Below are 25,177 nucleotides of genomic sequence, written 5' to 3' on the forward strand. Positions count from 1 at the left end.
GTGAGAGGCAGAGACAGAGAGACAGGAAGAGGCAGAGAAACAGACAGGGAGAGAGCCAAGGACGGGTGGGGCAAAGGCAGGGAAGGCAGGGCTGGGGACAGGGAAGGGAGAAGTTAGCGCCTGCAGAGGCCACCCCTCCTGGCCGCCTCCAGGCATCTGGAGGAAGCACAGAAGCCTCTTCCTGGAGCTCAGGGCAGGCCCTGGAGATGAGAAGGGCCCGGGCCCCAGCCTGGCCCCAGCCCATGAGCTGCAGGCAGGGTGGTGGGAGCTGCATGCCCCCTGGCATGGCCCTGCTCAGGAGGGGCCTGGCCCCCGTCCAGCTGGGGAGCGGGTGCAGCAGACCCTTCAGCGGGGCAGGGCACCTCCCAGCACAGGAACTCAGAGAGGCCCGGCCACCTCTTTGCCCCCATCCATCAGCCCAGCTTCTCCTCAGGCCACCCCGGGCTGTGCCTTCTTGCAACGTGCCCGGACACTGCAGGCACGAGCCCTGTAGCTGAGCCTTGTGGCCTAAGACATGCACCCCTCTTGCTGGTGGCCCCGGCTTCTTCCAGACCACAAACGGCCTAAGGGACCTGTGCCCACAGCCACTCCTCTGGGGCCCCAGCACCTCTCTCCTCTCTCCTCCTCCTCGCTTCGAACTCTCTTTTCTCTTCTTTTTCTTCTTATGAGACAGAGTCTTGCTCTGTCGCCCTCACTGGAGTGCAATTCTCGGCTCACCGCAACCTCTGCCTCCCAGGTTCAAGCAATTCTCCTGCCTCAGCCCCCCGAGTAGCTGGGATTGCAGGCATGTGCCACCACGACCAGCTAATTTTGTATTTTTAGTAGAGATAGGGTTTCACCATGTTGGCCAGGCTGGTCTTGAACTCCCGACCTCAGGTGATTCACCCACCTCTGCCTCCCAAAGTGCTGGAATTATAGGCGTGAGCCACCTCGCCTGACCACTCCTCTCTCCTCTCTTTTTCACACTCCCCAAGTTTTCCTTTGGGCTTTTGGAAACAAAGCTCAGGATGGCTCGAGGACCACACAGCAAGAATATGCCAGAGAGAGAGGAGAGGAGATGGAAAGAAGAAGGAACGGGAGGCAAAAGCCCCGCTGCGCCTCACCCATTCGAGGGCGAACCCAGCCTCACGGAGAGGTGGATTGCTGAGGTGGCAATGTGGGGGCTGCCACCCTGGAGAACAGCCCGGCAGCTCCTCAGACACTTGAACCCTGGAATCACCGGGTGCAACACCACCTCTGGGGATGCACCCAACAGAGGTGAACGCAGGGACTCCAGAGCCACTGGCACCTGCAGGGTCACAGCAGCACCCCTCACAGTGGCCAAAAGGTAGAAGCAGCCAAGGGCCCCTCAATGGGTGGATCCAAACACAGTGTGGCGTGTGGTCTACACACGCGACGGGAATCTCATTCCCCATGAAGAAGGAAGAAAAGTCCGGCACGCACCACAGCATGCGTGGACCTCGAGGACCTCGTGCTAAGTGAAATGAGCCAGTCATAAAAGGACGAATATGGGAGAGAGATCCAAGATGGCTGATCACTAACAGCTCGGGATTGTAGCTCCCACTGAAAGCGCAAAGAATGAGAGGACGCCACACCTTCGCATGAATTCTTGTTGCTCACGCACCAGGAGATTCCCAGCGGAGGAGCCCCACGGGTCGCCAGCGCGACTCTTGTGACCGGCGAGGCGGTTTTGCCGGCGCCTTGGAGCGACGGTTCTTGGTGCAGAGTCGGAAAAGCACCATCAATCTTAACGCCGCTGATTTAGTCGGTGCAGTGGGTTGCTCAGATTTCGGCGCTGAGAATCAGTAAGTTGGACGTCCACTCAGAAACCTAATTACAAAGACGGTGAATTCAAAGACCACAGATGGATAAATTTATAACGAAGGGAGGAAAGCGGCCAAAAAAGGCTGAGAATGCCCAAGATCGGAACGCCTCTCCCTCAGCAGGGGATCACAGTTCCTCATCAGCAACGGAACAAGGCTTGATGGAGAACGAGTGTGTTCCAATTTCAGAAGCAGGCTTCAAAATGTGGATAATGAGAAACTTCTGTGAATTAAAAGAACTTGTTTTAACCCAATCTAAAGCAACTAAGAACTTTGAAAAAAGATTTGATGAAATGTTAACAAGAATACACAATTTAGAGAGGAATATAAGTGAATTGATGGAGCTGAAAAACACAATAGGAGAACTTCGTGAAGTATGCACAAGTTTTAACAGCCGAATTGATCAAGCAGAAGAAAGGATATCAGAGGTCGAAGACCAACTCAATGAAATAAAACAAGAAGACAAGATTAGAGAAAAAAAGGATACAAAGGAACGAGCAAAGTCTCCAAGAAATATGGGACTATGTGAAAAGACCTAATCTACGCTTGATAGGTGTACCTGAATGTGACGAAGAGAATGAATCCAAGCTGGAAAATACGCTTCAGGACATTATTCAGGAAAATTTTCCCAGCCTAGTAAGGCAGGATAATATTCAACTCCAGGTAATACAGAGAACACCACAGAGATATTCGTCAAGAAGAGCAACTCCAAGGCACATAATCGTCAGATTCACCAGGGTTGAAATGAAGGAGAAAATACTAAGGGCAGCCAGAGAGAAAGGTCAGGTTACCCACAAAGGGAAGCCTATCAGACTTACAGCAGATCTCTCAGCAGAAACCCTACAAGCCAGAAGAGAGTGGGGGCCAATATTCAACATCCTTAAAGAAAAGAACTTTCAACCCAGAATTTCACATCCAGCCAAACTAAGCTTCACATGTGAAGGAAAAATAAAGTTTTTTGTGAATAAGCAAGCACTCAGAGATTTCATCACCACCAGGCCTGCTTTACAAGAGCTTCTGAAAGAACCACTACACATATGAAAGGAACAAACAGTATCAGCCCTTCTAAAAAAATTATCAAAAAGAGCATCAATATAATGAAGAATTTACATCAACTAATGGACAAAATAGCCAGCTAATGGCAGTATTAAACTCACATATATTATTATTAATTCTAAATTTAAATTGACTAAATCCCCCAATCCAAAGACAGGCAACTTGAATAAAAAACTAAAACCCATCAGTATGCTGCATCCAGATCCAGCTCACATTCGAGGATACACAAAGACTCCAAACAAGGGATGGAGAAAGATTTACCAACCAAACAGAGAGCTAAAATAAATAAATAAAAAGCAGAAGTTACAATTAAGCAACAAAGATCAAAAGAAGCAAAGAAGGACATTATATAATGATAAAAGGATCAATGCAACAACAAGAAGAGCTAAAGATCCTAAATATATACGCACCCAATACAGGAATATGCAGACATACAAGACTTATAAAGAGACTTAGACTCCCACATAATAATAGTGGGAGACTTCAACATTAATATTAGACAGATCAATGAGACAGAAAATTAACAACGATATTCAGGACTTGAACTCAGATCTGGAACAAGTAAATGTAATTAACATTTATAGAACTCTGCACTTTAAATATACAAAATATACACTCTTATCAGTACCACATCATATCAACTTAGAAGTTTAAAAGAAATCTTGGTTGGCTCCTTGTTTGCTATTTTCTTCCCTCATTTTCTTTCATGTCTCCATTATTAAGGACAATTATAGGCATACCCATATTTAGACTGCATTTTAGCCCGGGCAATAAAGCAATACCCCCATTCTCTCTCCTTCTTCCTCTTTCTCTTTCTTCCTCTTCTTTATTCTTAAAAAAAAAAAAAAAAAAAAAAAAAGTAATGGTAGAAACCACAATTACTTTTGCACCAATGTAATAAAAGCAGATTTTATTCAGGAAGGATTGCCATAGGGAAAAAGAGATCTCAGTTTAGAACTGGTCTTGGATCTGAATACAACAAGGAAAAGTGGGAATTTATAGCCAAGGATCAGCATGGAGTGTTGGTGGACAAAAAGTTACTAAGAGTAGGACAATTCTTGCTAAATTGATCTAACAGGATTCCTGCTGAAGGCAGGCCAGGGTGATCATATATCACCTGGGCATGATGGAGGATAAGGAATTTGACCAGATATTGAGAGTAATCAGATATCAAGGGATCTCACTAAACTAACTTAGCAGAATGCTTGCTAAACTGTTTTCTGCAAAGACACAGTTTGGAGGCTCAGCAATCACAGTGTCATTGAGAACAAGGCTCAGAGGACCCCAATTAAAGTTTGATCAAGGAAAGAGTCTTTGTCAGTGTTTAGAAGAAAATATAGAAAATTAAATAAAATATAAAAATAATAAAATATGTTGAATTGAGAAGAGAAAAGCAATAAAGAAAAATCATGAAACTGAAATCTACTTCTTTAAAGAATAATAAAATTTATAAGTCTCAAGTGAGACTGACCAAGAAAATACATGGCACAAATTATCAATATCAGGAATGACAGAGGGGAATTTCACTAGAGACTCCACAGACATTAAAAAGATAAGAGAATACTATAAATGTCTCTATGCCCATAAATTAGACAACTTAGATGAAATTAATTCCTTGAAAGCCATAAACTATTAAACATTACTGAAGAAAAATATATAACCTGAAGAGTCCTATATCTATTATAGAAATTTTGTGGTAAAAAATCTTTCAAGAAAGGAATCACCAGGGTCAGATGATTTCATTGGCAAATGCTAACAACTATTTAACGAAGAAATAAAAAAAAAAAAAAGAAAAAAAAAAAAAAGGACAAATATGGTGTGACTCCCCTCGAATGCGGTACCTGGCGTGGTCACATTCATGGAGACAGTGGCGCAGTGGCTGCCGGGGGGCTGGAGAAAGGGAGTTCAGGTTTAATGTGTACGAAGTTTGGTTTTGTGAGATGGAGAGTTCTGGAATGGGCAGGGGTGACAACCACACAACATTGGGAACATCCTTTTCTGTTGCTTTTTTACTTTAAGTTCTGGGATACATGTACAGAACATGCAGGCTTGTTACACAGGTAGACATGTGCCACCGTGGTTTGCTGCATCTATCAACCTGTCATCTAGGTTTTAAGCCCTGCATCCATCAGGTATTTTTCCTAATGCTCTCCCTCCCTTTGCCCCCCACCCCCTGACAGGCCCCAGTGTGTGATGTTCCCCTCCCTGTGTCTATGTGTTCTCACTTACGCGTGAGAACATGCAGTATTTGGTTTTCTGTTCCTGTGTTAGTTTGCTGAGAACGATGGCTTCCAGCTTCATCCATGTCTCTGCAAAGGACATGATCGCATTCTTTTTTATGACTGCATAGTATTCCACTGTGTATATGTGTCACATTTTCTTTATCCAGTCTCTCATTGATGGGCATTTGGGTTGGTTCCAAGTCTTAGCTATACTGTACTTTGTAAATAGTGCTGCAATAAACATACATGAGCGTGTGTCTTTATAGTAGAATGATTAATAATCCTCTGGGTATATACCCAGTAATGGGATTGCTGGGTCAAACGGTATTTCTGGTTCTAGATCCTTGAGGAATTGCCACACTGTCTTCCACAGTGGTTGAATGAATTTACACTCCCACCAACAGTGTAAAAGTGTTCCTGTTTCTCCACAGCCTCGTCAGCACCTGTTGTTTCTTGACTTTTTAATGATTGCCATCATGACTGGCGTGAGATGGTATCTCACTGTGGGTGTGATGTGTATTTCTCTAATGACTAGTGATGATGAACATTTTTTCACATGTCCGCTTCTGAGAAGTGTCTAGGAACATTCCTAATGCCACTGAGCTCTACACTTAATGATAGTTAAAATAGTAAATTTTATGTTATTCATGTATATTTCACCACAGTTTCTTAAGTGGCTAATTTTTTAAAGGAAAGTCAGAGGGTGGGAACAGCCTAGAGTGACAGGAAAATTTCTGGAGACAGTGACGCCTAAGTGGGGGCTTGAAGGGGGAGCCCAGCAGAGAGGTGGGGGGCGGACAGAGCAGGGCAGGTCAGCGTGGCTGGTCCATGAAGCCGCACTGGGCGGTAGGTGAGGACCGGAACACCCAGGGCCCTGTGCAGGCATCAGGCAGGCTCCAGGAGCCATGGAAGGCGCTGAGCACTGAGCTGCAAAGGCGGGGTCAGCTGGTATTTCCCCTTCACCAGGCTCCCAGTGGGAAGGGATTGCAGGGGCAAGGCGGGTGCATGACCCAAGAGCCGCATCCGTGGAGGACAGGCAGGGGTGTGGGACAGGGATCAGGCAGGGCACAGCCGCTCATGGCTGGGGGAAGTCATCCCCCACTCTCTGACAGGCTTGCCAACTTACCAAGAAGAATAAGGACAGCCAGTTAAATCTGAATTTCAGATAAGCAACAAACAACTATTTAGTTTGAGTATGCCCCAGATACTGCATGGGGCCTGCTCACGCTGTGAACATGTTCCTGGCATGTCCGATGTTCGCATGTAGCCAGGCGCCCTGGCTCTCATCTGGACACTGCCCTCTGAGGCTTCTCCTGTCCCTTATCTGGAAAGGGGTGGTCACTGCCTCAGAAGGGCTCTCCCTTCTGGTTCTTCAGGAATCCCCCCCAGCCAGGCCTCCCAGACCACCCAGCCAGGAGGAACCCCTCCCCCAGCCCCAGTCACGGTCACTTCACCAGCTCTGCTGCCTTCGTGGCACTTGCAGGCACTGAAATGACCCAGCTGTGTGCCTGTCTGTCTGGGATCTGCCCCCCACTCTGAGGTGCAGGCTCTGTGAGTGCAGGGACCCATCACCGCCACTTCCCTAGCACCTAGCAGAAGCTAGGTGTGCCAATACGATTTCCTGAAGATGACAGGGATGGACACCTCCCTGGAGGGGAGCCTGGGGCGCGGAGAGCAGGAAGATGAGGGTGAGGGGGCAGGGCCCCACGCACCTGCTGTTTCTGCCTCACCAAGCCCCGCCTGCTGATGACCTGCCCTCTCTTCTCTGAGGCTTGGGCTCTCTGCCCAGGGGACCAAGTGACCCTAGCTCTGGCCAGATGTGGACCGGTAGATCAGTACCCGCCCAGCCTGGCCCTACCCCCACCCCTCCCAACAGGACCAGCATCTTGTCCACAGATTCCCACGGCAGCCCGTTACCATGGCAACAGCAATCTGAGGTCACCTCGCTGGAAACTGGAGGATGCCTCCCTCCTGGAACACCACCAGAAGTCAGAATCTAATTTTCATTACAGCCATAATAGTGGTTTTGCATAATCGTGCATATATTAATACCTAACATGTCTGTGTTTATTTGGTTAAAATTCATGAATTCGGGTCTAAATAAAAAGTGCTGATGGCTGAAGTTTTTCATTCTAAGAGAATGAAGTTTTTCATTCTCTTAGAATGTTCTTGGTTGCTTTTTTTTTTTTTTAAAGCCAGTCTCTCCTTGGCAGCAACTTGCTTTTAATCCCATTATTAACAGGGGGAGACAGGAAAACGAATCAGGGCTCACCTCCCAGGGGCCAGCCACCTCTGGGGAGAGCGGGGGCACATCTCTGGCTGTGGAGGTGGCATGTGAGTGCTGGTCGCCCCTGGCCTCTGCCTTGCTGTGTGGCCCAGACCGATCCCTGTCGCCTCTCCAGGCTTCTTTCCTCAAGTGGAAAAATGAGAGAAGGCATTAGTTGGTCTTTGAAATCCCTTCTGCTTCCAAAACGCAGCCACGGAGCTGATATTTGCTGAGACTCAACAAGCACTGGCCCCCGGGCAGGAGGAGTGAACAGGTTCCTGTCCTTGGGTCAGTGCAATCTGATGGGGACTCATTTGAGAAACAGACAGTGCAGTCTGGACGAGTTAGTTCGCACCCATAATCCCAGCACTTTGGGAGGCTGAGGCGGGTGGATCACCTGAGGTCACGAGTTCCAGATCAGCCTGACGAACATGGTGAAACTCCATCTCTACTAAAAGTACAAAAATTAGCCAGGCATGATGGCGGGCACCTATAATCATTACTCTGGAGGCTGAGGCAGGAGAATGGTTTGAACCTGGGAGGCAAATGTTGCAGTGAGCTGAGATCATGTCACTGCACTCCAGCCTGGGTGACAGAGAAAGACTCTGTTTCCAAAAAAAAAAAAGAAGAAGAAGAAAAAGAAAAAGAGAGAGACAGTGCTGTCAGGGAGGGAGGGCTGGCGTGAAGGAAACAGGGAGCCGTGGGACAAACGGGGCACCTTCCTCAGCCATAGGGCCACGGGGACAGCCTGCCAGAAAAAGCAACATTCCAGCTGAGGCCTGAAAGGAATAAAGCCAGGAAAGGGAGGAACAGAAACAGGTGAGGCTAGAAGGTGGCCCCTGGTCCTTCAAGGCCACGAGAGACCACCTCGTTTAAAATGAGGTGAGACAGAGTGGAGCGGTGCCCACAGAGTCAGCCTGGGGAGGAGTCCCTCGGGGCTGCCGTGGGGACTGGGAGGGAAGGAGCTGAAGCTGCAGCACTAAGGCTCACTGGGGCCTCTCCTCCCCTCTTCTCTGGCAGCAGGGCCAGGTCCCCAGGTGAGGAGTACGGCTCTGCATGGGAGCTCCACCCTCAGCCTCACGTGCACAGGGTATGTCCCAGCTCCAGCCCTGACTGCCCTGCAAACAACCTTGCTTGGCCTTAGCTTCCTCATTTGTAAAATGGGGTGAGATCCCTTTCTGGACAGATGTGGGAGGCCCAGGAGCTGGCCCAGGCCTGTTTTCACAGCCCAAGGCATCGTGGCTGTGTTTGCACCTGCACACGCACCTGGAGCCTTTCAGCACACACACACACTCCTGAGTCACCGCCTCTATCCCCTACAGTGAGGCAGACACCCAAGGTAGAAAAGGCCCTTAGAGGGTCCCCCGTAAGCCAACGTATTTGAGCAGGAGCCCCCGGTGCTCTGGGTGGTGCTGCGGTCAGCTCAGAGCTCCAGCCTCCAGCCTCCAGCCTCAGCCCCGTGTCACCCACTCTGTGCCAAGTACTGGGGCCTGTGCTGATTTCTGTTCTTTTCAAAAGCTGCAGCAATGACCAGAAGGGGCCCGAAAGAAGAAACAGAGGACAGGCCTTCTTCCTGCAGGGTGGCCTCAATTCACTCATCTCCAGAGTGGGCTGGGCCTCGGAGAAGGGGGCACTGTGCTACAGACCACACCTGGTGTCCTGGTGTCCCCTGCTCCTAAAATGCCAAGGCCCAGCCAGCTCTCGAGGAGAGAGGATATACAACGGGAACAGGGAGGCCCAGGGGAGGCTGGTGGAGCCTGGGCAGGCCCTCTAGCACCAGTATGGCATCTGCTGCTCTGCCCACTGGGCACATCCACGTGACTAGTCTCTGTACCTCTCTGGGCCCCTTCGCCTCCCCTTGAAGGGCAAGGACAAGAACTAGGGGGAGGAATCACAGGGTTTGATGCCTGCCCAGTGTGCATTCCCTCCCCCAGCAAGCACACGACCCAGCTCCAAAGGCACTTTCTCCCTTTTCTAGTCTCAGGCAGTGGTGCAGGCGGGTCACCCCCATCCCTAGATCCCAGAGTGAGCTGATGGCTCAGACCTGGCCAATCAGAGCGCAGCATCTCTATGGCTCCTACCTAATGCAGCTGAGTGAGGCTCCTCCTTGGAGGCTTTGACAGACACTCAGGGAGAGAAGCTCCTGTTCACTTGGGGAGAGGACGAAAGCCTGAAGCCTCGGGGTACTGCTGGGCGCTAGGAGAGGAGGGAAGCAAAGGCAAAAGGAAGCAGAGCCAAGAGGTAGAGAGAGACTGCATCCTAGTGACACAGTTGGAGCCCTTGATCCAGCTATACCTAAAGCTGGAAGCACTTCCGGGTTTTTTTGTTGTTTTTTTTTTTGGAACTTGAGCCACTAAATTATCTGTTTCTCTTGTTTATTTCCTCTCTCCTTTCTCTCTCTCTCTCTCTCTCTCTCTCTCTCTCTCTCTCTCTCTCTCTCTCTCTCTCTCTTCTCTCTCTTCTCTCTCTCTCTCTCTCTCATCCTTAAGCCCAATAAGTTGGGTTTTTGTCCTTTGCAGTCAAGGGTACTGAAAATACCCATAAGAAAAATTCAGGGTTGGGCACGGTGGCTCACACCTATAATCCCAGCACTTTGGGAGGCCGAGGCAGATCCATCACTAGAGCTCAGGAGTTCGAGACCAGCCTGGGCAACATGACAAAACTCCGTCTCTACCAAAGATACAAAAAAAAATGATCTGGACATGGTGGTGTGCACCAGTGGTCTCAGCTACTTGGGAGGCTGGGATGGGAGGATTACTTGAGCCTGGGAAGCAGATCGTATCACTGCACTCCAGCCTGGGCGACAGAGTGAAACAGAAAAAGGAAAGGGAAGGAAAGGGAAGGGAAGGGAAGAGAAGGGGAAGGGGGGGGAAGGGGAGAGGAGGGGAGAGGAGGGGAGAGGAGGGGAGAGGAGGGCAGAGGAGGGGAGAGGAGGGGAGGGGAAAAGGAAAGAGAGAAGGAAGGAAGGAAAGAAAGATGAAGAGAAAAGAGAGGGAGGGAAAGAGGGAGGGAGGGAGAGGGAAAGGAAGGGAGGGAGGGAGGGAAAATTCAAGACAGTGACAAAGGGTGAGTAGATGATTATTCCCATGTGACGCTTTCACCCGGCCTCAGGCACAGGAGCAGAGCCTGGGAACCAGGCCTGCCTCCTCCCCAGCTCCACAGGCCACCCCTCGGCCACCACCCACCACCCACCCCTCGGCCATGACAGCACAGGCCACCACCCACCCCTCGGCCATGACAGCACCCTGCCATGAGCATTCTTCTATGTCCCTGACACCCCAGGCCCCACCATGAACATGGGGGAGGAGACCCCACCACCCCACTCCTTAAGAGAAGCCTCAGCTTGCCACCCATCCTGCTGGGGAAAGAACAGCAGAGACACACAGAGAAATTCATAAACAGGCTTCTGGGCTTTTATTCAAAACAACACTGGCGGTGGCTACCGCTTGGTTTCTCTACGCCCAGGCCACCCGGGCCAGCAGGTACCAGCGCCGTCAGCAACTTGGAGGGAAGTTCATTCACACCATAGAAACTGTACAGCGACTGAGAGTGCTAGAGTCACAGCGGCGGCCCAGGCCGAGGGCTTCCTGAAGGAGGTGGCCTCTGCCTCCTCATCAGGCTGCAGCTTGGCCCAGGCTCTGCCAGGAACACTGATTATTGCACAAAGACAAAAAAGAGTATGTGTATCTGGGCTAAAGAGCAGCTTCTAAGACCCCAAGCCCTTACACAATGCAGCAAAGGGGGCCGGGGTTGACCCTGGAAGCAGAAGGCTCCGAGCTGAGGATTTGGGGGAAGACAGGCAGACAGGCTTTCCACACTTTGTCCTCCTTTAACGGGCTGCCTGGTGCAGGAGAAGGCAGCGCAGGGGAGAGGAAGAGGGTTTGGCCAGGGTGGGCCGTCTGCACAGACGCCAAGGTACCCACCCACCGCCACTCTTCGGAGCCCAGCAGAGACAGCTCAGGGTGCCTGGCACCTGGGTCCCCACTTTCCTCACAGCCAGGCCCGTGTGGATTAGGGCAAATTTGTGCTTTTGTGACAGACACAGGCCTGAGGCCACGGCCCCAGACCAGAGGGTTTGGAGGGAGGAAAGGCCCTTTGCCCAACCCTCGCCCATTTTGGCTTGTGCTGGCCGGTGGAGCACAGCTTCCCTGGTTCCCCATCTGTCACCAGGATCAGCAGGTGGGGCCTCCAGGAGCCCGGGCTCGGCCAGGCCATCTCCCACAGCTCCCTGCGGGGAGCTTCTCTGTCTCTGCTCCCAGCTCTTCCACCTCCACACGCCCTGTTCTGTGGACCCTGGAGCCGTTGCTCGTGCCCATGCCTTTGCCCAGAACGCCTGCCCCAAGGTGTCTGCTTGTTCCGCAGTCACGGGGTTCAGGGTGAGAGGAGGTTTCGTGTCAGACCTGCCTGGGATATGTTCCCTGCTCAGCTGCTCTGAACCCGCATGACAGCAGGAAAGGCTGCTCAGCAGAGTCACAAGATGACCTGAGGCTGCTTGACCAGTGTCTGATCCCGTCCCCTTGAAGCCCAGCCTTCCACATGGCCTTCCCAGGTCATGCAGCCCCTCTTCTGCGCTCCAAACACGCACATCCCTCCAGCAACACGCGGACTTGCCCCGCCTCCAGCTGCGAGTGCTCAGGGTCAGCGAGGAGCAGTCAAGTCAAGCCTGCCCAGACCCACTTCCCCAGACAAGGTACCTCATTCCAGATAAAACCACCTCCGTGGAAACGGAGGCAGGGCCCAGGCTCTGGAGCGGGCAGCGTTGGGCTTGGATCCAGCCTTCCCCACAGGTCTACCTGCCCTCAGGGACGACCGGGCAATTCCTCCCCCTGCAGGCACCTTGTTCAGCTTCACAGCTCCGGGTGCAGAGTGGGGCCCTCCACGCCACCCCAGCTTCTTTGCTGCCAGAGCCCTGAAGGATCCTGGGCTGGCCGCTTCCCCTAGCCAGGACTCAGTTTCCAGCTTATACGGTAGGCTTGACAGCCCCTGCCGGCTCCCTCTCCCTCAGCCCAAAGGGAAGGTCTCTGCATGGGACAAAGCACATATTGCCCACCACCTCCCCCATGGTCCCTGTGCCAGCCTGGAAGACACCCAGAGCCCCTCCAAAGGGCACCCCACACCCTCACCAGCCCAGCCACAAGCTGAGTTCTTCCAAGCCAGAGTTTGGGAACAAGGACAAGGCCCTCCTCGGCAGGCCCCCGTGAAGCCCTCGGAGGGGAGCTTAGCAAAGGCAAGGTTATGGCTGAAACACAGCATCCCCAAACTGGCGGCCTCTGCAGCTGCTCCAGACCACGGCCACCAACATGCTCCCAACCTCCTTCAAACTGACTTCATGAATGCCACTCACTTTTCAAAAATTAGCCTTGTGAAATCACAGGCTCAGTGTCTTACTTTTTTTCTAATAAATAGTGAAATAAATGCAGAACTCTTCAAACACCCCCGTCTATAACCCATTTGGGAAGCACTACTAGAGTGAAAGCTGGCCTGCAGTTGGGGGCAGTGGGGGAGGAGGGACAGGGGCTGGCAGGTGGGGCCCGAGAGTGTGGCCTCCAGGTGACTTGAAAGGCTGGGCATGGGGATGGGGCTGGACCACCCCTGCCTAGAATTCTGTCAGACCTGCTTTGCCCTGAACCCGCTGGGGTGGCGGCATAGCTGCTCAGGGTAGGGACAGCACAGCATCTAGGTACAGCCACAGCTCAGGGCCCATATTGGGGATAAAAGGCATAAGTGACTGAACAACTGATTGCCTGAGCCAGGGGCACCTGCGGGGCAGTGGGGGGCAGCAGACACCAGGCGGCCACCCTGGCCCCTCCAATCAAGCTGCAGCTGGCTCAGTCTCCCTCACCCTTCCTCTGCAGACTGCCTCCACTCCTGCCCGCTGCCCTTCTGAGGACGGAGCCCACCCCTTCGGAAGTGCTCAGGAGCCCCAGTCCAGCCTTGAAGCTGCCCTCCGCCCCCCACCCCTGTCCTAAGGAAACACAGCTACTCACCCCTGATTTTTCTAAAGAGAGACATCTAACCGGTGGACTAGGAGGATGTGTGTGCTCTGGGGTGTCTACAAAAGACTTCACAACACAAGACGGTCAGGATGACAGGACAGACACCCCGACATGTGGGAGCCATGTGGGATCTTAGCAGCCTTTCTTCTTTAAAGGAAAAAACAAAAACCACACCCTGAATTGCCCCTCTTCTCCCAGGCCTGGTGCCTCAGAGGCCTGAGGGTCCTCTCCAAGCTACCCTCGACCCAGGAGGAGACACCAAAACACACAGCGGTGACGCCCTGGCAGGACACGTGCCCTGGGGTGGGTCTGGCCTGAATCCAGAGCGTCAGACAAAAAAGCCCCGTCCAGGCCCTGGCCCACCTCCCACCTTTAGCACTTTCTGGAAGTCATAAGCTCTCAGTAAAAAAAATAAATATATATGTCTGTCTATGTATATATATATATACATATATGCATATATATATATATGTATGTATATGCACTGGAAGGGCCACCGTGGGCCACGCAGGCCTGGTTCACCCAGACCCGCTCAGCCCGGCCGTCGGGCTCCTGTGCCCGGGAGGGAGGCTGGGCCCCGCGCGTTCCCAGGTGTGGACCAAGTATTGCTGTCTGCTCCTGGCTCCTGAGGTAAAGAAGGTAAGACGGGGCGGGCGGTGGGCGGCCCCTGCGACCCTCATCTCTTCCTCTTGCTGGCGGCGTCTCCCGGCTCCAGCTCTCCAGAGGGTGGCTGCGGCGGGGACGGCAAGGGACCCAGACCCATGGGCAGCGATGCCCGGCCCGGGGGGTCTTTGCTGCAGTCCGCGGCCCACGAGGGGCTCCGGGCCAGGCCGCGGGCGTGGGGTGCGGCGGCGCGGGGGCGGCCGGGGGCGGCCAGGCTGCTGGTGCTGCTGAACTTCCTGGCGGGCGTGAGGCCGGCGGGCGGCGGCGGGGGCGGCGGGCAGAAGAGGGAGGTGAGCGAGAGGCTGCTGAGGGTCTCCGAGTGCTCGCTGCCCGCGCCCCCGCCGCCCGCGCCCCCGCGGCCCTCCTCGTCCGAGGGGTCCATGGAGTCGTGGTGGGTGCAGCCCGGGCTGGTGGAGCCCCCGCTGCTGTGGCTGCGCTGATGCGCCCGCAGCCCCCGCAGGCTGAACAGGCCCCGGCCCCGCAGGCTCAGGCGGCGGCGCGCGGCGGGGGACAAGCCGGCCCGGGGTCCTGGAGCAGCTGCGGGCGGCCCCAGGGCGCGCCGGGGGCTGTCGCTCAGGGTCAGGCTGTCCTCCAGCGTGGTCTGCAGGCTGCCCGCGGAGCTGCTGGGGCTGGCGTCCAGCGACGTATCGCTCCCGGTGGCCTGCGGGGAGGCGGGAGCGGTGGAAGCCGCCTTGCCTGCCCCCCACCCCCGTAACCTGGACGCCCCCTCCCCGGCACCGCAGGCAGCCCCCACCCCCGGATCTCCCTTCGCAGCTGGGCTTCTTCCCTTCCCATGTCCAGATGAGGCTGCAGTCACCGCAGGGCCTCCACCTGCCCTGAGAGGTTCCCCGAGAGGAACGAGCACCTGCCCCAAATCCAAGTCAGATCCAGCCCTGCCCTTCGCGGAAGGCTCCAGGCTCACTCCCAGCGGAAGCCCTGGGCCCACCGCCCTTCCACAGGGCACGTGGCTACCCCACCGCACCCTCCATGGTCCTGACCAGGCCCCTGCCCTGCTGCTCCCACAGGCTCTGGTCCCACACTTGCTCCGCCCCTGGCTCCCCCTTCCTGGCCCCAGGGGCGCCCACCTCCTGGCCCGGGGGGACCCCAACTCCCAGCCACCCAGCCCCCACCTTCCAGCCCCAGAGTCCCCGACCTCCAGCCCCTCCCTGGTGCTGTTCTCCCTGCCTGTCCAGCATGGCATAGACTTTACTCTGCAAACATTGATTCTGGTTATCACCCTCCTCCTCCTGCACCCCCGCAGCTCACTCTCAGCACTAAACAGGGAGCCCAGCAGGCAGGGAGTTCGTGTCCTGCCCGCCACAGCACACAGCCTGGTATGACGGGGTCAGACAGTCACCCAATGAATGAATCGAGGATCACAGGAGTGCCCGACCCGCCCAGCCCTCACCACACTGTGGGAGCAGGTGCGGTCCCATTTCCCCACCCACACAACAGAGCCAAGTGGGTCTGCTCAGTGCTCTGGGCCACTGTGTGCCCCTGGGCAGGAGGGCTGTGGCCTGGGCCAATCCCATACAGGAGACCCTGTAGGCCAAGGCTGCCCATCCGCCAGACCAGCCCTCCCACCTCCATTCCTAGTAATCGGCCCTCACCCACACCCACCCAGAGCGCCCAGGGTGTCCTCCCCACCGCCAGCACCCGCCACCCTGCAAAGCCTCCCATACTCCTCCTCGTCTTCCCTTAAACTAGGGATCACAGGTCTCTTACGGAGCCCCATCGGGGTCCCCCCCACACTCTGCTGTCCCTAGGACCCAGCCCTGCCCATTCCATCTGCCCTAGTGCCACCTCCCCCTCCAGTCTCAGCACCACCCCTTAGTTCCCAAACCCCCTTGCACAGTGGTGCCCTGGGCCTTTGGTCGTGTCCCTCCCCTCCCAGTCTCTTGAACTTCCAGGCCTGGCTTAGATTCTGCCCCTCTCCCACAGACCAGCACTCTGGAGCCCGAGAGGTGTCGGTACCTGCCGGAGGAGGGTGCAGTTGACCCTTGGTGACCGCAGAGATGCCCAGGAGCCCTGCAGTGCAATCTTGGGGAGGGTCCCAGCACCAGTGCCCTTTTCTGGGCCTTTCTGGCTGGCAGACACGGCAGGGTGGAAGAAGTCGGCTGGCATGGGCAGGAGAGGGCTGGAGGCATCCGGGGAGAAGGGACTTGGGGGTGCTGCTGGGGAAGGAGGAGACAGAGCTGGGGGAGCACGCTCACGCCAGGGGGCGGCCCCTGGAAGGTGGCACTGAGCACACCAATCTCACTGAGCCAGCAGGGAGGGGTCCCCTAATAAGCTGACTGTGAGACCATGGGTAACTGGCCCTCTCGAAGCCTTAGTTTTCCCATTGTGAGAGCAAGAGAGAAACCCTGAAGCAGCCCTTGATGGGGCATAAGGAGAAGAAATGGCTGGAAGCTACCAGCTTAGTACCAAGTACACAGCGGGTGCTCACTAAGATCAGTCACCCCCAGGTCCTGACCCCTCCATGGGGCCTGGCCAGGTCTGGGGGCCCCTGTAGGACAGCAGATGGGTGGGGTGTCCCAGCTCCAGGTCAGGCACTGCACTGGATGGCAGATCAGTCTGGCCTGGTCAGCTGCCCACGGTGAGGGGCAGGGATGGGGTGAGGGCGTCTGAGGGCTGGGGCAGGTCTTGGGTGTGGGAGCAACAGGGGATAGCAGCAGCCTCTGCTCACAGTCCCCTCAGCACCTTGGGGGTTAAGGGTGAGATATTGGAAGAATGTACCCAAGACAGCTGGATGGTCTGAATGTCCCACCTGGGGTTCCTAGCCATGCCATCTTACCATTTAAGGAAAACGTACATAAATGGTTGACTAAAAGGAATGAGATTTCTCCTTCCTCCAGAATGGCTCTCAGGTCAGACTCTGTGCTCTGACTTCTGGTTTGGGAAGTCCGGGGTTGTGGCACCTCAGTCACCCTGGCCGGCTGAGAGGCCATCGGTTTTAAGGAGGGTACCCAGGAAAGTTACCCCACCCCTGCTCCTGGGAGGTGTCCCTGAAGGGTGCTTGGGGTGGGCTCAGGGTCTTGGGCGTCCCTCTTCTGCTAGGCTCATCTCTCTGCTTCCCTCCACAGCCAGTGCCAGGAAACCAGGTTCCTGCCACCCTCCACAAGGACCACAACAAAGATGAGCCCATGATGGTAGGCTAGTTAGTCCCCTGACCCTGTGCCCAGAGCCCAGCCATGGGCCCAAAATGCTAACAGAACACTGCAGGTAGGGCTGAAGGATAAGAATCAGGAATTTACAAAAGGGCTGTTGAAGACACCAGGCTTTTCCATGTTTAACATCCCCGTGTATATGAAGATCTGTGGGCTACACACCTCTCAAATTCAGCTCTAGAAAAACACCACAATAATCTGGCAGTTTTCCTTCTGCTTGATAATGAGAGCTGTGTGTACCCACCTGTTTCCCTTTTCACCACAGCTCCTAGGAAGCTCAGCATGGAGCTTCCTTTAGCATAGGTTTCTGTTACAATTACCTCATCTTTTTATACTATTTGGCTCTTGTATCATTGTTATATCAGGCCTGAGATTTTATCATTGTTATATCAGGCCTATCTCTCATTATCAGATATCCATCTGGTTCTTTCTGGACTAAATATAATAGTCTGGGTAAAACAGTAAGGAAAAAACTCAACCATCTCCCTCTGAAGCAGATGCCCAAGACGAGGGCTGCAGGGAGGCGGCAGGGATCCCACCCCTCACCTTGACTGCTCTCGTGTTTCAGCCAGGACCTGACCGGGTTGAATGGGATCTCCTCCATCTCACATAGGAAGTTCTCTGAACTCGGTGAGACGGCCGTAGAGGACAAGGGGAAGAAGCATTCACCCAGGTCTCCCACACGCATGGGCTCAGGCAGGTCCAGGTCACCCTGCAAGGAAAGGGAGGTAGGATGGGGCAGGACAGGGGAGGGGGACAGCTGCCCTCATGACCTGCTCCATGGCCCCTTGCTTAATGAAGCTATCCTCACAGCTGGTCCGACCTTCCTCTCAACTCTTCTACCTGACCATCTTCCAAAACCCAAGTGAATGGAACCCACCTCCCAGTGCCCCACTGGATGCCCCAGGCAGTTAGTGATTTCCCAGTGAAGAAGCCAGGTCAAGGCTGGCAAAGGCATCAGAAGACAGCCTGAGAGGTCACATGAGTGTCCCGTGAGCATGACCTTGGGTGGGTTCCTTCCCTTTGCTGAGTCTCAGTTTCCGCATCCGAAGAGAGTAACCCCTTCCTTCCTGGGCATTCCCTGGACCCGGCATGCCTCAGCCCTGCAGCCCAGAGTGACCCCTTCCCAGAAGAACTGCCTTAATGCCCACCCCAAGGCAGGTGAACTCACACCATCCCAACCTCCTATGACTTGCTGGCGCAAAAAACTGCACCCTGCCAGAGCAGTGGTCACACCCGTAATCCCAGCACTTTGGGAGGCCAAGAAAGGTGGATCATGAGGTCAGGAGTTTGAGACCAGCCTGGCCAACATAGTGAAAACTCAACTCTATTAAAATTTTTTTTAAAAAAATTAGCCAGGCATGGTGGCAGGCACCTGTAATCCCAGCTACTTGGGAGGCTGAGGCAGGAGACTCACTTGAACCAGGGAGGCAGAGGTTGCAGTGAGCCAAGATGGTGCCATTGCACTCCAGCTCCGGTGACCACGCAAGACTCCTTCCAAAAAAAAAAAAAAAAGCCTGCCCCCTGCCCAAGTCCATCTGACTCCCAGAAACTGTGCCCCTGATGTCCTTTGTAGGAGAGCAGTGTGGGAGTGCAGGGGCTGCAGCAAGATAGCAATCAGGAAGGAGCTGAAATGACATGGAGGGCACGGGAAGAACTCTGCCGGCAGCCTACCCTGAGCTCATGGAGGGCCAGCCTGGGATAAGAGGTGCCAAGCCCAGGGTATTCCCCAGCTGTCCCTCCCCCCCCCACCTCCAGCAGGGCAGGACCACCTTGACCTTGAGATCATGAGCCCTGGTCTTCAGGTCTCACCCCTCAAGACTGCAGGAACAGCAGTGGGCCCTCCCTGCCCTGAAGGCCTCCTCAGACTGACCCCCCTGGGGCACAGAAGTTTGGGGTCCAGTCTTAGGGGTGACTTCCTGCTCTGTCATTCCTGGCTGTGTGATGCAAGCATCACCCCACTTCTCAGAACCCCCATTTCCCTGTGTGTCAAGTGGGGACAAATCCTCCCTGCTCAACAGAGCTGTGAGACAATCAGCTGGTGCCAGCAGAGTGCCTGCACACAGTAGGTGCTTGTGCCTGGTGTGACTCCCCAGTTTGCTTCGACCTCACAGCCCCGCCAGCCAGGGATGATACCCCCATGGAATGGATAAAAAATACCAAAAGCAGCAAGAAACAGCCAGCACTGCTGGGTGCCAGGTTGGAGTGCTGGCTGGGCTTGTGGCTGTGTGATTTCAGGCAAGTCACTCCACCTCTCTAAGCCCTACTGCCTGCATGTGTCCAACAGGAGATGAAGGCCTAGCATGAAGTGGGTGCCACTTACATGGCAGACTGGAAAGATGGCGGGGGGTCCTGCCTGGGTGGACAGGGGCCAGGCTTCAAGGGCAGACCCGCCTGCCCAGGAGCTCACCTTGCTGTCTTTGGGGCCAGGTTGGCAGGCTGTGGGGTCCTCGAGACTCAGGTCGTCACCCAGCAGGATGGACGAGGACCTGTCCGAGTTCAGGGAGAAGGCTTCTGTCTCAGCCAGCTGCACCTGCAGGGAGAGGGGGTGGCCTTGGGTCACCCCAGGGCTGGGACGGCACACCTCAGTCTCCAGGCATGCAGCCACAGGCCTGAGGCTCTGAAGAGAGGCTGAGCAGTAGTCAGAAAGGTCCAGACATCTGCTGGGCACAGACAATGTGTCCACCCTTTGCAGGGGCCCAGCCTGTGTGACATGCGATGGTGACACAGTGGCCACCTCCAGTGGAAGCCAGCCCTGAGTGGCCCATGTTGCTATCTGGGCCTGAGGACAGGAGAGTTGCCGTGGGCTATGGACTCCACAGCTGTCTGCTTGCCCCAGACCAAGTGCCTGTCAAGACTGGGCAGGGCTTGACTCATCGATGGCCCTGTGTGGACGACCTGCCCAGTGTGTCACAGGCAGGGAACACCGTGGGGCCCAGAGACACTGGAGAATTTCCAGTCACCACAGGGCAGGGGTGTGGGGCAGCCCAGACCTCCAGCTCCTGTTGATGGCTGCTGGGGATCCGACCTGACAGCCACCTGAGGCTGGGGCCACCCTAGGGGCTAGAATACCCTGGTGAGAGGTCAGGGGCCCACCCTGCTGGAGAGAGTGGAGGGGCTGCCTGCACCTGCACTGGAGACAGATGCATGGCCACAGCCTGGGAACCTGTGAGCTGGGTGGGCCTAGGCTCCAAGCTGGAGGGCAGGGAAGGACACCTGGAGGAGGTTCAGTGCCAGGATGATGCCCTGGCAGAAAAGCAGGCAGATGACCCACCCATTCATGTCACAGAAAGGGCAAGCTTCGCTGTGAGTGACACATAGGGTCCCTGCCTGGCATCTGCAGCACACAGGTGGGGCAGCTGCCCTACCCGAGCACCTACTGTGTGTGGCACAGGGTTGAGGTCAGCAGCTGCGGCCACCACACCTGGTCCCAGCTTTGGGAGCCGGTCTGCCTGGCCATGGAAGCAGCATGTGCCCACACTGACCCAACCTGGTCTCTACTGCCCAGAGCCCGGCTCTCCGCTTGGGCCGGCCCCCAACCAGGCTTTGAGCTGCCCTTGCCCAGAGACACTCCCAGGCCGTCATTACCTCTTGCTTGTCGTGGTGACACTTCCTGCAGCCGGCGGGCGAGGAGTAGTGATGGAAGATGGAGCCAGATAGGTTGTCGATGATGGTCAGCTCCCCCTCCAAGGAGTCCTTGATGATTAAAGAGACGCTGTCCAGCCACAGGTTCTCCTAGGCGGACGGGGACGGGGTGGGGATAGGCGGGATTATCAGCCGGGTCCCGGGGCTGCGGGGTGGGCAGGACACAGCTGCCTCCCAGTTGGTTCTCTGTGCCCATGGCCTGGGACCTCATCATGGGGTCACCCCTTCTATGGAACTGAGCAGGGTGGGGGGCCCAGAAAAACAAAGGCCTCTGTGCAAAGCCTCCCCAGCCCCACTGCCCATCTGGCCCTGCGGTGCCCCCTCCTCTGATAACCCTCACGCCTCTCCAGCCCCTGCCCACCTGGGCAGGCGAGTAGCAGCGCCGGCACAAACCGCCCTCGGCGTCGCCCCCGCCGCCCGCCCCTCCCGGCCCGCGGCCAGGAGCGCCCGGGGAGCTGGCAGGCAGCCTCGGGCCGGGGCCCAGACTGTGGGCCCTCTCCAGCTCGAGCTCCGCGTCCATCTCAGCGTCCTCCTGCGCCTCCTTGTTGCTGTCGTCCAGGTGCTTCATGAGCACGGCCACCACCACGTTGATGAGCACGAACTGCGCAGTGAGCACGAAGCTGACGAAGTACAGCGGTGACACGAACTGCAGGCTACTCAGGCAGCTGCGCTCGTCGTGGGTGCAGTCCCGCAGTGTGTCCTGCAGGGCAGGGAGGGCGGCGAGGACATCGCAGAGGCCGCTGGAGGCAGAGGCCGGCCCAGGGCCACACACAGAAGCAGCAAGACCGGGACTCAACCCCCGAGACGGCCCCCAGCTGCCCTGCCCACTCTGCCTAGTGGGAGCCTCTGCCTGCCTCAGCCTCAGCTAAGTCCCCACATGGACAGACAGATGGCCCAGGGCCCTCTCCTCCTCTCTCGCTCCCACCCACATCCCCTCCCTACAGCTGGCCCTGCCTCCCAGGGCCACAGTCAGGCCTGAGAAGGAGCATCCAGGGCTTCCTTCAGGGTCCCCTGGGGAGGGGGTGCACTCAGGACCAGGCCACCTATCCTTCCTTTCTGGTTCTTCTGCCAGCTCAACCCCCATCCACAAAGCCCAAGAAGCCTCCACCACCCTCCGGCTCTGGGCCGAGGGGAGCGGCCGCCTCTCCCAGGTCCCCAGATTCCTGCCCCTTTGCTGGGGCACTGAGGGCTATGCAGAGTAGGGGTGGGAGGCAGAGCAGGCCTGGCCCTGCCCTCTCCACCCCAGGGCCCCAGAACCGAGGCATCACCAGGAGCCCCTCTCTGCCCTTCCCAGCCCAGCCCAGGTTGCGCCCCAGGCCAGGGAGCCTTACCAGGTGACCCAGTCAGTGTGGCAAACAGCAGGGGGCCTGGCCCTGGCCTTCGGGACTGCCTGGGCTCCAGGTCCCCTCTGGAACTGGGTAGAGCTGTCTCCCCTAAAATCTGAGCCCCAATCCCAGGCAACAGTGGGAGATGGGGCAGTGGTGGACAGGGGGCCTGTTTGTTCTGGCTCAGCTCTCCCCACTGTGCTGGTCCCATGCAGACCCCTCCACTCCTCTGGGCCCTGCAGCCCCCTCCCACTGTGTGGTGGGGCCCTGGGCAGGCAGAGCCCTGAGCAGCAGGACCATCAGCCTCCCTCTCCCAGAACCCGGCTGATTTTTTCACCCCAGCCCCCTCGGGGTTACCTTCATGATCCCGTTCCAATTGTCACCCGTGGAGACCTGGAAGAGTGTGAGGAAGGCCATGCCGAAGTTCTCGAAGGTGGCGTGCCTGCTCATGCCCTCGCACGGGTTCTCGTCGTTGCAGACTGGAAGCGGGAAGGAGGTCAGCCCTGCCCGACAGCAGAGCGCCTTCGGGGCTCACCTGGACCCGGTGCCCTCGTCTCCCCTCAGAACCCTCACCACACCCTTGGAGGGGCAGGCAGACTGTGCACAGCCTACAGATAAACTGAGGCTCGGGGAGATGGTGCATGAGCCGGGGCTCAGGTTTTGATGCGTCTGACTCTGTCCCCCACTGAAGAATGGGTTTCTGAGAAAAAGGATGAAATGGGGCGAGGGCCAGCCCCCCAGGGAACCCTGCTTTCCAGAGCTGTCTGGTGTAGGGCGGAGCTCAGCACGTGCTCTGTTGCCCTCTGACCCCGCCCTGGCCTCTCCACTTGCTGGGACGGAAGCTGGCTCAGGACAGGCACCAACACAGGGATGGGAGGGCAGGTTCCCTGGGAGACCAGACAGCTGGGGGATCCAAGCTGGGCTCCAGCACACAGGCCTGGTGAGTGCCCGAGGACACGGGCTGCCTGCTCCCAAGAACTACCCGCACCAAGAAGGGACTGCGGATGGCAGAGGGCCACCCACCCGTGCGCCCTTCTGTAGGCATCTCCCCAACACAGAGACCCTGATGTGACAGGCTGGGGGGGGGGTCTCAGGCCTCCCCCGCTCCCCTGGCCATCCTGCAGCCCCGCTGCACCCCCACCACAGGCTTCCTCCAGGAGTCACTTACCCAGCTTCCCGAAGAGCTCCACCCCGAGGGCAGCGTAGATGAAGAAGAGCAGCATGAAGAGCAGGCCCAGGTTGCCCACCTGCAGGAAGACAGGTGAGGCCGGGCGGGGCTGGGGAGCGGGTAGGGGCACACCTGGCCTGGGAAGGGTGGAGGCTGGGCGATGGGGGTGGGCAGCCTGAGGGTCAGGGCAGCTGTAACATTTCCCCGGGCTGTGTGTCCACGTCTGTCACCCCCACAGGACCTGTAGGGCAGGCTGGGTCCAGCACAGGCCTCAGAATAACAAGAACACGCTCGTGCCGCCTTTACCACAAGCTGCTCTGTTTCCAGCAGTGTGGTTCATGAGCTCACTTTCTCCTCACAATAATGCATGAACTATCTTCTTTTTTTGAGACAGAGTTTCACTCTTTTTACCCAGGCTGGAATGTAATGACATGATCTCAGCTCACCACAACTTCTGCCTCCCGGGTTCAAGCGATTCTTCTGCCTCAGCCTCCCGAGTAGCTGGGATTACAGGTGTGCACCACCATGCCAGATATTTTTGTATTTTTAGTAGAGATGGGGTTTCTCCATGTTGGTCAGACTGGTCTCAAACTCCTGACCTTAGGTGATCTGACCACGTCAGACTCCTAAAGTGCTGGGATTACAAGCATGAGTCACCGCACCCAGCCATGAACTATCTTTTATCCCCATTCTTCAGATGAAGGAGATGGACTGAGAGGTGATGTCACTTGTTCAGAGTCACATAGCTAGTAAACAGGGGTCAAACCCAGCAAGCTGGTCCCAGGGTCCATGCACACAACCTATGCTACACACCTTGTGTGGCTACCAAGGTTGAATGGATGGATAAATGAAGAAAAGGAAGGAGGCCAGGCTCAGTGGCTCACGCCTGTAATCCCAGCATTTTGGGAGGCCAAGGCTGGCAGATCAGGAGGTCAGGAGTTGAAGACCAGCCTGACCAACATGGTGAAACCCCGTCTCTACTAAAAATACACAAATTAGCCAGGCGTGGTGGTGTGTGCCTGTAGTCTCAGCTACTCAGGAGGCTGAGGCAGGAGAATAGCTTGAACTCAGGAGGTGGAGATTGCAGTGAGCCAAGATCACGCCACTATACTCCACCCTGGGTCACAGAGCAAGACTCTGTCTCAAAACACACACACACACACACACACACACACACACACACACACACACACAGAGGAAGAAGAAGGAGAAGAAGAAAGGAGAAAGGGCAGGGAGAAGGCAGGAGGTCTCGGCACTAACACTAGCTCCTCTACAAAACCACGGAAATGCACTTGTCCCTTTCACTGTCATCTGCTGGTCTGGGAAATCTTCAAGAGCAGGAACACAGCTGCATGAAGTCAGATGTGCCTCCTTGGGCCAGCACAATGCCTGGCCACAGAGAGGAGCGAAGGCAGGAATCATGCAGGTCGGGGGCCCCAGAAGCCTTTGCCAAGCCAGCCACCCCCGTCCTGCAGCTCCGGTGGGAGAAAGCATCCTGGATTCCAGACCTAGTTCAAATCTATCCATGCACAGAGACCACCTTTAACTGATGCTATGGAGAAGACAAGGCTCAAACACTTCCTTGCCCTAGAAATGGAATGTCTCTTAGAAGGCTCAGGAGGCCTGCGTGAAGAGAATCAGAAGACGTTCACATTAATTGTTGGAAAGTAAACCCCGTTCGTTAATCACTGCTCCTTGAGTTTCTCCGCTCCACTCCAGAGCAGGGATTCCTGCCCAGCCCTTCTGCACTGCTAGTGTCTAATTAAATGACATTCCCTTCATTAATAAAACAAGCACTTACTGAGCACCTGTGAGGCAGACTGTATGGCCCTGACTGCTGAGAAGG

At 55.7% G+C, this 25,177-nt stretch overlaps 1 protein-coding gene across 7 annotated transcripts in view; it reads right to left on the reverse strand.

Moving 5' to 3' along the window:
* Positions 1-10,754: 10,754 nt before the first annotated feature.
* The window catches only part of CACNA1I (calcium voltage-gated channel subunit alpha1 I), a 159,152-nt gene continuing 144,729 nt past the window's right edge, over positions 10,755-25,177 (reverse strand). For 4 of the 7 annotated variants that reach the window (XM_074391037.1, XM_074391038.1, XM_039463218.2 and 1 more), the window contains 8 exons: positions 23,332-23,410; positions 22,521-22,642; positions 21,200-21,538; positions 20,782-20,928; positions 19,604-19,726; positions 17,740-17,905; positions 16,001-16,200; positions 10,755-14,687 (listed from right to left, as the gene is read on the reverse strand). In XM_074391037.1, the coding sequence (XP_074247138.1) occupies positions 14,040-14,687; positions 16,001-16,200; positions 17,740-17,905; positions 19,604-19,726; positions 20,782-20,928; positions 21,200-21,538; positions 22,521-22,642; positions 23,332-23,410 (1,824 nt within the window). In that variant the 3' untranslated portion in view covers positions 10,755-14,039. The remainder of the gene's footprint in view (positions 14,688-16,000; positions 16,201-17,739; positions 17,906-19,603; positions 19,727-20,781; positions 20,929-21,199; positions 21,539-22,520; positions 22,643-23,331; positions 23,411-25,177) is intronic. The other 3 variants (XM_074391040.1, XM_039463221.2, XM_039463219.2) reach the window with 2 other exon arrangements.

This window comes from Saimiri boliviensis, chromosome 21 (assembly GCF_048565385.1).
Source record: "Saimiri boliviensis isolate mSaiBol1 chromosome 21, mSaiBol1.pri, whole genome shotgun sequence".
Taxonomy (NCBI): Eukaryota; Metazoa; Chordata; class Mammalia; order Primates; family Cebidae; genus Saimiri; species Saimiri boliviensis.